This window comes from Lineus longissimus, chromosome 19, assembly GCF_910592395.1.
Source record: "Lineus longissimus chromosome 19, tnLinLong1.2, whole genome shotgun sequence".
In the NCBI taxonomy this organism is placed as follows: domain Eukaryota; kingdom Metazoa; phylum Nemertea; class Pilidiophora; order Heteronemertea; family Lineidae; genus Lineus; species Lineus longissimus.
The window spans coordinates 13,490,559-13,503,827 of record NC_088326.1 but is presented as its reverse complement, the minus strand read 5'-3'; the positions used below and the strand labels follow the sequence as shown (position 1 = coordinate 13,503,827).

Genomic DNA, 13,269 nt, shown 5'->3' with positions numbered 1-13,269 from the left:
ATAATCAACAGAACTTGTCTTTGTTTTGATTTGTTGCTTTTATTTCTGATCTAACCATCACGAATGAAGACATCTCTGCTGTTGGACTCCCTGGTTACATCTGAGACACAGTTGAGAAACTGACATTTCTGGACGACCCCGACTGATTAAATGACACAGGCCACAACAGGTTTGTCCTTCAACTGAGTACAACTTGGCTGTCATCAATGTCAGTATCTGCCTCAGCAGCATGTCCAGAGTGCTCCCTGAATGAGGTCCCATCTCATTTTGACCCATGAAACATCCTCAGCTCCTACTGTAAGATCGGCCATGAGCTGTTGTAACTTTCAAGACGTCCGCATAACTTCCATATTGAAAGTCTGAACAGCTCCCGTGTGAGTTAACAGTACCGTCCTTCCCAGTATGAATTGTCACAATGAGATATTCTTCGACAACTCATGATTTTCTAGGCACACAAAAGATTTCGCCACCACTAAAGCAAAAATTCAATGTTCCAAACACCCCAAAATTCTATCACACGAATTACATGATTATAGAAAAAAAGTCCAATGGTTCTATTCCTCCACAACCTTCATATAACATGAATGTTTTAAAACCTTTGATTTGTTGGTCTCCAGCAACTCCCAATCCACTTTGCTACCATGGTGGATGACGCTACTGTGCTTACTGATTTAAGAAGATGCGACCCTCCTGTTTCATCAGGTGCTTGGCAGACCCAGCTACCCCGGACATCAGAGGAAGTCGCTCCGAGATCTTGTTTCTACTTTGTAACATGCAGCCACCACTAACCGCGTCTGTCAACATATTTTGATTGTCTGAATCCATTCTTGCTGCTCCTACCGAAGACAAGGAGAACACCCGGACCTCTCGTACCGTCGTACCATCGTCCTCGTACCATCGTACCATTGTCTATAGAAATGGCACCAATATACTTTCATTGTCCACACGTATCACGATTCTGCCTTTTCCACCTTCACGTCTGTTTCCGCCGATGATTGAGATCCCGTTGAGTTGGCGTGTTTCTGCGCCCACCATGCGACGTATGCTTCATATGACATAGTATCTTCTGATTCGTCGCTGGAAAGTTAGGCGAAATGTAAACTCTTGACTGGCCGACGGCAGGTCCAGGGGGAGGGGGATAATAGGGATGTGAAACTTGTGAATTCTCGGGGATGGGTGAATCATCTAGGTGGTCTCGAGGCAGTGCTTGAAGTCGTAGTGGGAGTTGGCCAACACAAGATTTCTACACACTACAGCGTATGCAAGACTCGCCCGTTTACCTTTTGACAATATCCCAGGGGAGGATGATGCTATGATGATGATGATGATGAAACCGGTTTAAATACCTCTTGGGTTTGTTCCACTGATTAGGAACTAGATTCCTCCAGTGACCGGAGGATGGCCGTGACCCTCTCGGTGTCACGTGACCCTCTCGGCGTCATGCAAGCATATATCAGGTGGAAATGACCTCCTGAGCAGGATTGTACAAGTTTGGTTATCTTGCCACAATGTGGTTTAGATGAGGACAAGCAGTCTGTACTATTCTTCACAAACAGCACCACTGCAAGCTTAGTATGGAATTTGACTAATCCCTCTCAAAGTCACGACAGAGGACTTGACCAATTGCATGGTGGGGCAAACACCTTTCAATCTGATCATACTGGGTAACATACAAGATATCAGCACACCTCTCTCAATCAATGAAGCCAACAGGACCTCATTCCAACATCATACACAGTGGATTCTACCAAACATTGTCTGGGACAAGAAAGTCTGATATTGCCTCTAGCTGTACCCCCTCCACGAGAGGAGAAGGCTCTAGCTGTCCCCCCTCCACAAGAGGAGAAGGAACAGTAAACTGCACAGCAAATGCAAACAGATGAAAATCACAACCAAAGCATCACCTCAACCTCCAAACTTACCACTTCCACAAACACATGACCACCACCCACAAGTCACAGGGCATTCAGATCACCATCCAGAGGAAATCAGGGTTAATCTTTGCTTTACAGTCCCTCCACACAGGGCCAGGGAAGCGAAAATTAACCTCCGATACCCTCAGGTCAGATAACAGTTTCAAACTGTACCAGCTCACAGTATCAGTTTCAAACTGTACCAGCTCACAGTACCAGTTTCAAACCAGACGAGGCCGACCCCAAAGCAAACAGAAGAAACAAACAAATCCCATTCCGTAAAAAAGAGACATTTATTGAGAAATACAATACTGAATGGGAACACACAAGGCCACGCCATCAGGGGAGTTGCAGTAAACATGTCAACAGGTTATATTTCTATTTCGAATTTAACCCAACTAAACAATATATCAACCACGTTTTTGACAAATCAATCACAAAACAAAAAACAACTTAGCCTATTGGTACAGAGTTTATCATGATTAGTATTATTGCCCCCCGTTGAATCAGACCCTAAATGACACGTCTGGTCATTCTGTGGTCGTAGTTCTATAAACTCATGGTTGAGATTATTCTTCCAATGCTCTCGTTAGGTTAGCAGGAGTGGTCAATGTGAGAAAGTAAACTGCACAAGATAAACAACACCAAACAAGAAGAGACTAAAATCCGCAAAACCTGAGCTCGCACATGTTCAATCCTCGGCTGATTGTCACCATTTCATCGTGTGCAACAAAAAACATAAGAGAAACATTTTGTGACAGAAAAAATAATGCCAGTTACGAGACGCAGCATATGTTGCGGTCTAGCAGAGTGCAAAATAGTTCCAGGGTGACATTAAACATAGAAATAAACATGCACGGCCTGAAAAAGCTATTCACAAATCACCTCAGCTTCAAGCTTGCATCTGCACAAGGAGCCACGGTGTCAATCAGTTTCCACTATTTATTAAAACACTGCATGAACACTGAAGTGATTTGTGCTCCAAGTAAGTGATTCTTGTTTTTTGACAGTTGATAAAGTTATGTGTGGTGAAGAAAGTTTCCAACACTTTATGAACTGCCCCAAGCACTGCCACCCAACAAATCCCCCGACCATTGCAGTTCAAAGCTCACAGTTCTTGTCCCATGTAACATTTACAGAAACAAACTCATTCAATGTTCACAAATGTGATTGGTGTTATCCTGTCCAGCAGGGGGAAATATCAAGTGTGAATGTGGTGATGACTTGCTATGACTCAAACTGAATCAGCTCTATTTTCAAGGTGTACATGTAGTTAGGACATCCACCTCACAATCGTAACGCCATGTGTTAAAACCCTGAAATATATATTTGAAGTTTAAATAGCCCTACCACCAAGATAAACAACTGTGAAAGGAGTTGTTGTCACCATCTCCACATTCACACAGGATTGACTCCACGCAGAACAGAGCACCACACAAGTCCATAGAAAAACAATGTTCATATTTTCATTATCTGTGTGTCATCTGTGTATGATGTCATAGTAACCATCCACCAATCAAAAAGGTTCAGGCGCATCCAAGTCACGATATTCGATGATACGCCGCGGATCCGACCGTCCTCTGTATAATGGAAAGGTTCGTCATTAATGATGCATAGCCTGCCACCTATGGGCACATATCGCCAACAGACGGACACACACTTGCATAAACTGCCACCTTTTGGGGGGGGGGGGGCCATGGAACTAAACGTTACAATGACATATTTATTTACAAATGACCATATACATCATCATAATTGAGAGATAATTGCTGCAGAAGCGACTCATTGTGACGCCATGTTTCATGTTGACATTTTAAAATGGATCCGTGTCGATGGGTTCGTCGAGATCCCGATACTCAATGAGACGCCGAGGATCAGACCTAGACCTGAAAAGATGAAAAGCTAAAACATGAACAGCCACCACCAGTGTCTCCTCCAGTGATGATGGCAAGCTGTGAGGTCCTCATCAAGTCACAGCCACTCCAGGCTCAGACTTGTTTGTGGTGGCTTCTTTTCTCACCTTGTACTTGTTTCTGATTGCTTTTTGTTTTATATTTAATAACTGAGTTATGATGGTCGATAACGCAGCCCACCACCCCACTCTTCCCACAAGCCACGAGAATAGGTCAACCCAAACAACAACAATAACAACGACTGTCATGTTACCAGGGTCAGTCCTGGGACACCTATTCCATCTGCAGGGTCACTACAATCTTCTAAAGGCAACTATAGGCAGGAGCTAGGGGGTCAAATTGGCCAGCCGGGTGAATGGGAGAGATCTCTATTGGTGAGCCACCTGGCTCCTGCCCATAGCCTCCCTTTAAGATGGGATCATGTTATGGCCCTGGTTCTCATTTCCCATCATCACCTCATTCATACTGACCTGTTTCTCTGAGGGAACGTGTTTTCTCTTCGATGCATCCCACCTCGTCCCCGGTAAGAGTTGTCGCCGCCTCGGTTATAGTTTGGTTGGTAACCTGGACCTAGGTGGAGTAACAATAAGAGATTACCGACAGGGAGCTGCTGGTGTTAACATTGGTACATGATAGACTCCACTAAGTCATGGGTCGAGACCTCAGGTCAAGCACAAATGTGTAGTATTAGCAGTTTCTTGACAGCTACGAGTTGAAATCTCTCACCTTTATTACTCTGATAGACGTATCCCGACCTCTGCTGCTGATGAGGGTTATAGCCGCCACCAGGCCCAAAGTCTCCTCGCCCATGGCCGCCAAGAGGGGCCGAGCTGGACGTCGCCCGGTTCCGGGGATGCTCGGGCAGCTGTGGTCGCTTTGGATCACCCAGGTAGTTGTTAAAATAGTCCACCTGATGGGAAAAGATTTCACGTATTTTTGGCTAAAAGCTTTAAAATTCCAAATTTTAATTTCCAAGTGCCAGAAATCTGGTGGTGGGATGACGGCATACAGACGAACAAGTTCGTTACTGCAGACACATATTAAAAAAATTAAAAGTTAAGCTAACGGCTATAGAATTGACGTTGATTACCTGACATGAAACTTACATCTACCGTACATACAACACCAACAACAGCAACACTAGACTCACCTCCTCTTTGACCTCGTCAAGCTTCTCGTTGTGTTTCGTCAGGATATGTTTGCGTACGAACTCAGGTCCCTTGAACTTCTTACCACTGAGTGGACACAGCCACTTGTCCTTGGCAAGTTCCTGAGTATTGGCAACAAGGAACTTCTCAACCTCACTGGCAAACAGTCAAGGAACAACACGCATCAGTGATGAGGCCAGACCCTGATGTAATGTTCGTGACCATCTTTTGTTTTGAGATTCGAGAGCCAAACACAAACATTAAACAATTCAAGTTTCCATCTCTAATTCAATAACCATGATATTTTGGTGGCCAGCATTCTGTCAACTGTCAAGTACAAAGGAGAAGACTGGTCTCTCGTTGTGAACATCACACTCCTTACAGTAACATGAACAGGCATCAAAGGTGAACTGTAACAAGGAGGCCAGCAAGAGTGCACAGCTCCTTACAGTAACATGAACAGGCATCAAAGGTGAACTGTAACAAGGAATGAGGCCAGCAAGAGTGCACAGCTCCTTACAGTAACATGAACAGGCATCAAAGGTGAACTGTAACAAGGAATGAGGCCAGCAAGAGTGCTCTACTCAAAGGATACTTTTCCTTGTCTTTCAGCCCGAGTCTGACTGCCTCGTTGTTGTCCAGTTTGTCTTTCAGATTCAGAAACGGTGCCAGTTTATTCTCTGTTGTCTTGTTCCAGTTTGAGACTGAAAAACAAGAAGGCAAACATACATTGTACGAGCCCCAAACCTGGCACACACATATTCACCTAACAGATTTCTACTCCTACAGGCAATTGACATGTTCTGGACCTATTCATATGCCTCCTTTTCTAAAATACAAGTTTTGTAATGCTGGTGCAAACGTTACTCACTGTCATCAGGCATGATGCGGCTCTGAGGTGGCGAGCCCCGGGCGTGGATCATACCACATCGGTTAGGCATCTCATCTTCATTAGGATACTCATTGCCGCCATAGTAATCCATGGAATGTACAACTCGCAGGTAGAGGATCATCCGATCGAGTACCTGGAAAAGATGCAACTTGATTCTGGTAAGACACACTGATGCTGGAGGGAGGAGCATGTATGATAGAGTCATATAATGATGGAGTGAAGACTACCATTAGACTGTGTACTTACCCTGAGTAACTGTTCATCTCTCTCCAACATGAACTCCTCACTCTCTTCATTCGACTTGTCATCGATGGCCTGACCTAACAGTTCCTCCTCCTCATAAGAGCCCTCCTCGACCAGGAAGTCAGTGATGTTCTTCAGTACAGGGTTCTTGGAGATCAAGCCATACGTCTGAAACGGAGAGAAGTCCATGCTCAACTAGCAATGACAAGATAGACTGACCTCATGTCAGCACTTTATCAACAGTAGGTAGCTGATGCCCCGAGTGTCTCTGCGGTCTCCGAGGATACTGACAGCTGAGATCAAGGACTCTGACGCCCCCGAGTGTCTCTGCAGTCACCGAGGATACTGACAGCTGAGATCAAGGACTCTGACGCCCCGAGTGTCTCTGCGGTCACCGAGGATACTGACAGCTGAGATCAAGGACTCTGGTACAGCACTTTGAAACACACCTTGGTCATTTCTAATAAAGTGCTAAAGAATAACTCTCCAAAGTTCTCACCATTTTGTTTGTGTCGTGTTTCTCCTCATCTTCCCATAGCTTCCACATCATATCAAGGTTGGTGATGATCTTGGCTGAGTTCTTGATGTCTGCCTTCACCACCTGTTTGTGGGCCGTGATGCCGTTGACCGCGCGTACACGCTGCTTGAGTTCTCGGTTCACTGTCGGCCCCATCTCACAGTCTCGCAGGCGGATATTGTTCAGGTTCCAGCAGATGTCTTTGATGTTGACAGAGCGATCAAACGTCACCCAGCCACGCCGGAAAAAGTTACGCTCGGGTTGAGGATCCTGGAACAAAAGTGACCATCATGATACTGCAGAATGTCAACAGGTGGCACAGACCAGGGACGAACTTCTCATATCAGGAATAGGGCGTCGGTTGCCCTGGATCTTGCCCTGTATCTTGGTCTTACCTGTAGCGCTGCTCGCATGAACCCTGGATAACGTCGACACATGGCCTCCACCTCCTGTTTGGTGATGCTGGGTGCAAGGTTCCTCAGGAAGATGGAGCACGTCTTATGTAGCGGGCGCGGTCGCACTGGCTTCTCAACCGCTTCTTCTTCACATTCAGTTTTTTCACCATCTTCATCTTCACCTGTTTGAACGGAGAGAAAAGTGATTTCAGGATTCCATGGACTTGTTCCTGTCACCCATTTTCTCTGTAACACCGAATGCGCAACGACACAGATTTGTCAGCCCTCTTCTCCGGCCTGAGGTACACAATGTCGTCAGCAAGTCAGTAGCAGATGTCAGGGGCACTGCCATCTGCTTCACTTGGATACGGGATCAAGCCGAAGACAGTTATCTGCCATCAAGATATACGCATTCACCCCCATCACCATGGAAACAAGACTCACCTTCTTTTGTATCCTTCTCCTTCTCCTCTCCATCCTCCAGCTCTTCTTTTTCATCCTGTTTCTCACCAGCAGGTGGCACTCCAGGTGGTGTACCGGGTGCGGGCCGCTCACCGCCATCGGTCACGTCCTCCATGCCAGGTGGCAGTGGCTCCTCACAACCAGGCGGTGCAGGCTCAGAGTCAGACTCCTCGGTGTCTGAGCCACTGTCGTAGCTATACTCGGCCTTGCCGCGACGTTTACCCTTGGTTTTCGTGTCCTTCTTCTCCTGTAAATAAACAACATGTTATTTTGACGAGACATCCCTCCAAGTGAGAGAAAACGCATGATAAGAGAAAGATTATCTTACCCCATTGGTGTGTTCACTGTCCTTCTGCTGTGAGAACTCGATGGCCTTCTTCTTGAGCTCCTCTTGCTCTGCATCAATCTTCAACTTGAGAGGACCCTCCTCTGTCACTTCCTCACTCGCCTCCTTCTTCAAATCTTTCTTCTTTTTCTTCTTCTTTAGTTCGAATGGTTCCTCCTCGGTGCCAGGGGGCGCTTCCCCTTCATCTGTATCGTCTTTATCTCCACCGCCTTGTACAGACTGTTGGAGCAGAGTGGCGATGCTGGAAATAATCAAATCACTCAACGTCAACCCAAACTCCAAAGCAATGTTGTTATAGTCTTACAGACTTACCATCGCTGCAGCATCATTTGCCGACTCTGTTATCCGACCGTATCAACATGTTCTGCGAGACGTCATCTGAATATGAATGACAACAGACACCACAACGTGGTCAGGTGATCGCGTGGACTCGGTAAACGACTGACTGCGCCATCTACAGGGAATCATAGTCACTTCCTCGTTATCAGGATCAAACATCACTTACCCAAAATTAGCATTAGCTGCGATCTGTTGCTCCTCCGAGAGAGACTTTGACTTCTTTCTTGGTTTCTTGGCGGCCTCCGCCTGGGGTGGGGTGGGTGGGTCTGTGGTCCCGGGGGCGGCCGGCTCCTGCACCGGAGGCTTCTCTGGTTTCTGTTCTGGTTCAAATGCGAGTTCTGGGTGGTCTAAGATCTGGAGGTCAAGTTCCGTGCCACCTTCGAGCTTGATGACAACTGGGAATAGAAATAAGAGAGATAATGTTGATTTATGAAGACTAAGAACACAATGGATGAACCTGCATCAAAATATCACATTATCCTCCTGTTTGGCATGTAACCACGGTAACAGACACCATCTGATTCTAGTGCCGCTCTTGGCCTAAAACACAAGACAAAACTAAAACATACCACGCACACATACATCATACTGAACTCTAACAGAAACATGATTCAGCAATACTGTTAGGTCTTACCAGCATCTAAAAACTTGACAATCTTGTCGGTCATGTCATAATCGAGGGAGGCAGGATATCGAGCATACATGGTCATGAAGGCGGCGAGACGCTTGCGACGGGCGTCCATTGCCTCGTCACGGTTACGATCACACTCCTCCGGGTGGTACTTAGACTTGAACCTGATGAAATAAAACAAACCTCACCATTACACACTGACCACCAACAAGAACAAGGGGAAACAAGTGACACGCTTCTGGTTCCTTCTTGAGCCATGAAAAGATGCAAAGACGTCGAAAGCAATCTGGGTAAACCCGAAGGCAATCTCGGTAAACCCAAATGCACTTTTTGATGTTGATACAGCATCAATTCACTGCTATTTTCTTCAACTCTTTGCATTTATCATTGCCCCCCCCCCCCCCCAACAAACACAGATGTTTCAATAGCCACATCAATGAGAAATTAATCTCAAGAATATCCCCACATCAGGCTGGAAGAGAGTCAGGGTGAATGTTTGAAAATCGGATTGAGCCAATGGCCCAGCATAAACACATCCTTACCAGAGGCAAATTGCCGCTTACAGCCCTCCTCCGTTTAAAGATGGCCGACGTACTTTGTACGCCATTAGAACTGTGACATTACTCTCCTGATAACATATAACACTGCATTGTGCGCAGTGGTTTAACTTATATCTTTCCTCTTTCCTTTGCTCCTCTGACTCCTTTTGTGATTTTCCTCATTAGCATATTTATTATGTGACCTCCTTATTTGCATATTGACTATATAACTCCTCGTTTATCTGATGGTGACTCCGTTAACTTATATAATCTCCATCCTGATATCATGATATTCACTCCGAATGACGTGATACATAAAGTGAGCTTAAAAGGAAGTGCGTTATGGCAGAAATACGGCGAAGCAACCTTGGACCTAGCCTGGCTTCATTTAGCACTACATACACATCACAGATGTTTCAATCAGAACAGGAAGGAGGGAGTGTCCATCTTTTCAACATGATTTAATGAAGCCAAACAGATCTTAAGTTCCTAAATACACAACATGTCAACAAGCGAAGAGTTTAGATGCAAAAACCAGCCAAGGACAAGTGGTTAGTTGGCTTTGTATCTGAACTGTTCAATACCACAAGCCCACACCCAGACTGCCCTCAACATGTTGTTTGTTACCAAACTCTAAAACCAGCTTTTGGTCGCCATATTCACCAAGAACAGTCAGCACCATTTCTAATAACGTTATCCCTCACCTCCCAAGTAGTCATTCACAATTCAGCCCACTCTATGACTCCCCGAACCAGCCCATCTGAATGAGAGATTGTTACTCTACGACTCCCTGAACCCGCCCATCTGAATGAGAGATTGTTACTCTACGACTCCCTGAACCCGCCCATCTGGAATGAGATTGTTACTCTACGACTCCCAGAACCCGCCCATCTGAATGAGAGATGTTAAGTGTGCACCGAACCAACAAGTAACAGCCGTGCCTTACAAATCTGAACAAAAATATGTTGATTAATGCTAATTAACAACAATGCTAACGAGTTTTAGTCGTTAGCAAACCTTACCATTCTTCATCTTTGTGCTTCACAAAGAACTCATTTATTTGTATTTTCTTAAAATCCATTTTGTACTCTGCATATTTTTTGACGGCTTCATTGTCGCTGATTTGGTCATCCTGCTCGGAGAGGAATGCCTTGAATGAACTCATCATGGGCTGCGTAGGAAAGTCGGGCTCCGGTCTGAAAAGAGAAATTGATGGCTTGGTCTTGTAGAGTACTTCATTGCTAACACCCTAAACTAGCCAATACACAACTTGTTGAAAGCCAACACTGTTCATGTTGGTGGAATTTCATACTCAGAATGTTTTTAGACAATTTGAAATGTTCAGACTCAACTTAAATTTTCAAATTTGTGAATGAATGGATATGGCCTCTAAACTTTATTTCAACTCAACCAAACGAAAACTGTGATTTATGATTGAGAGTCAGGACCCTGTTTGTTTACACGTACTGTTGCTGGCCTCCAGGACCTCCAAGACCACCGACTGGTGGTTCTCGTGGCTCACTCCAATGACCACCCGAATCATGCCCTCCTCCACGGGGCTCAAAGCCCCCTCGATCTCCTCCAAAGTGGCCACCACCTCCGCGTGCCCCTCGGTACCCTCCGCCTCGCTCACCGTTACCACCATCATCGTCCCTGGAAAAAGAATGGAAGATTTCTTCCAGGAGTCAAAACAAGGCTGTCCAGAAAGTGGTCGAGAGGTGGTGCATATGCACAACTTGGCAATTCCGTGTGGTTTGACTATGACATGTATGAAACTTATTTGCAACTTCATGGTAACTTAATTTATTGAACTCAGCTCCTGCCTATAGTGTCCCTTTAATGTGACTTTCTACTTCCATATCCCATCTCTAAGGGTAGAGCTGGGTCATATTGTGCTAGAGTCAGAACATAGCTAGTTTAGATACCCAACACTGACATACAACATTTGACCTTGGTCAATCATTTCATTCCAACTGCTAGTGCTATAATATCTGCTGCCCGACAAGAAAAAGCAACCACGTCAAAGTGAGAGAAATGCTGAAGATGAAACAAGTCATACACACCAATCTCGTCTCATTCTTTTCGGTGGTGGACTAAAATCTCTTCCCCCTCGTGGCGGCGGACTATCGTATCTGTCTCTTCGCATCCTATAATCTTCACGGCTGTTGTATGGTTCACGCCGTCCACCACCATCATGATGACCTCGTCCCCAGCTCTCTCTTCTCATTGGCCTGGAGGCAAATGGAAACAATGAGTGTTGCAACCTTTGAAGCCCTCGAGTATCAATAGTGAACTCATAAAGGCTCTATTAACCCTTAAATGACTCATCTCACACTGCTGCGAGCAACCAATTTCCGTCGGCCTGATCTCGCATCTGTGCGAGCAATAGAGTACACGGGATGCAGCAAATAGCCTAGTCCCTGTTTTAGAAACACATGGAGGGGATTCCCCTGATTCTACGCTGTACAATTCTTATTCAGCGCAACTTTATCAGACCGGTGTGATTATCAAAATACCTTCAGTCATTAAAGGGTTAATGGACATTTGAAGCTTGACTTGATTCAATTTTGCCTCAATTTCAAAGAGTTCAATCATCCCTCATCAGATAATGAAACAACAGACATGAGACCATCTTGAGCGGAAGCATTACAATCCTTCCTGACTGTGAACATCATGTATCTACTTGAAGGCAAATTCACGGCCTAACTGAAAAACCTTTTGCCAAATATTATATTTAGTGTCCGTCAACAGACTACGTCACAACACCTAGTGGCTGCAGAAACACAAGGTAACCTGTCATCCCACCCATCTCGCCTTCTGTCCTCCCCACGTCGATCGTAGTCATTCCTTTCTCTCCGGAACTTATCACGGCCACGCCGCCGGTCATACTCTTCATCACTGTCCATGGCTGAAAATTCAAATAAATTACGGGTAAGACACGGAAACAACGGATGCAAGTTTAAAGACCAAGTGAGAATGGCTGCAGACAGACACCCCAATGCCTAACACTCACTATGTTATTTCATATCTGTTTTTGTTCAATCTGATTCAGAACATTTCATGTTTTTTGGTCTTTTTGAAACACCCTGTATATTTTTACAAAACAGTTTTTCTGAAAATTTTCTACTTCAAGACGCAAAAAATACAAAATCAAGGCAAAATAAACGCGTAAATGTTGATTTTACAAAGACAGTCACTGTACCTTCTTATCTATATCGTGGAACAATTATCTTCGCAGATCAGGTATCGCAAATATTCAGCAAAATTTGGTAGCAAAACTTTCAAAATCTGCACAATAGAGAAAACATGGCGTGGTGGTGGAAAACAGGGTAGCCTGGTACCACTGGCCACCGTCAGACGACGCTGTTGTGTTTGACCTATTTTGACTTAGGTCAAACACAACAGCGTCGTCTGACGGTGGCCAGTGGTACCACTGACCACCGTCAAAATAGGTCAAACACAACAGCGTCGTCTGACGGTGGCCAGTGGTACCAGGCTAGAAAACAGGGAATCCGGTCGTTTCAGTCCATGACCTTTTCGCCCCCAGTCGTTTCGCTCCTAATCGTAGTAGTTTCGCTCCTACACGGACCCTATCGCAGATTTAATTGTGTCCTCAGCCAGCTGCTCCCCTGCCGTAGGCCATCTATACTACATAGTACGCACATAAAACGTCCACACAGGGTCTCTTCGGAGTGCAAACGGAGGAGAAAACACCTTTGTAAAGAAAGAATTCAGCTCCAAAGGGGCATTTTCACTTGACTGGGGGGGGGGGGGGCAATTGTACTGGGGGTTATTTTAGTGGGGGCGGCAATTGACTGGGGGGTTGTCCGGGGGAAAATTGTCCTAGAACCTAGCATCATGAAAGCTTTTAAATGCCAACTGCATGCTATCTGGAAAATCGGTCACACCGAGGATTATTGGGAAAGTCCCA

General features: G+C 45.4%; 1 protein-coding gene across 6 annotated transcripts; it reads right to left on the bottom strand.

Annotated features, from left to right (window-relative positions):
- Positions 1-6: 6 nt before the first annotated feature.
- On the bottom strand, positions 7-12,647 carry LOC135503188 (serrate RNA effector molecule homolog). Of its 6 annotated transcripts, none has more exons than XM_064796627.1 (18): positions 12,541-12,647; positions 12,105-12,246; positions 11,402-11,569; positions 10,806-10,991; positions 10,361-10,534; positions 8,803-8,963; positions 8,335-8,563; positions 7,812-8,070; positions 7,466-7,730; positions 7,022-7,203; positions 6,609-6,896; positions 6,113-6,277; positions 5,846-5,999; positions 5,570-5,678; positions 4,977-5,130; positions 4,553-4,736; positions 4,297-4,396; positions 7-1,077 (listed from the first exon to the last, which is right to left on the bottom strand). In XM_064796627.1, exons 2-18 carry the CDS (start codon positions 12,242-12,244, stop codon positions 951-953), a joined length of 3,045 nt encoding a protein of 1,014 aa, XP_064652697.1. In that variant the 5' UTR covers positions 12,245-12,246; positions 12,541-12,647; the 3' UTR covers positions 7-950. The 6 variants fall into 6 exon arrangements, with proteins under 6 accessions (XP_064652697.1, XP_064652698.1, XP_064652699.1 ...); XM_064796628.1 differs by having other exon boundaries at positions 12,132-12,246; XM_064796629.1 differs by having other exon boundaries at positions 12,144-12,246.
- Between the last annotated feature and the right edge of the window lie 622 nt (positions 12,648-13,269).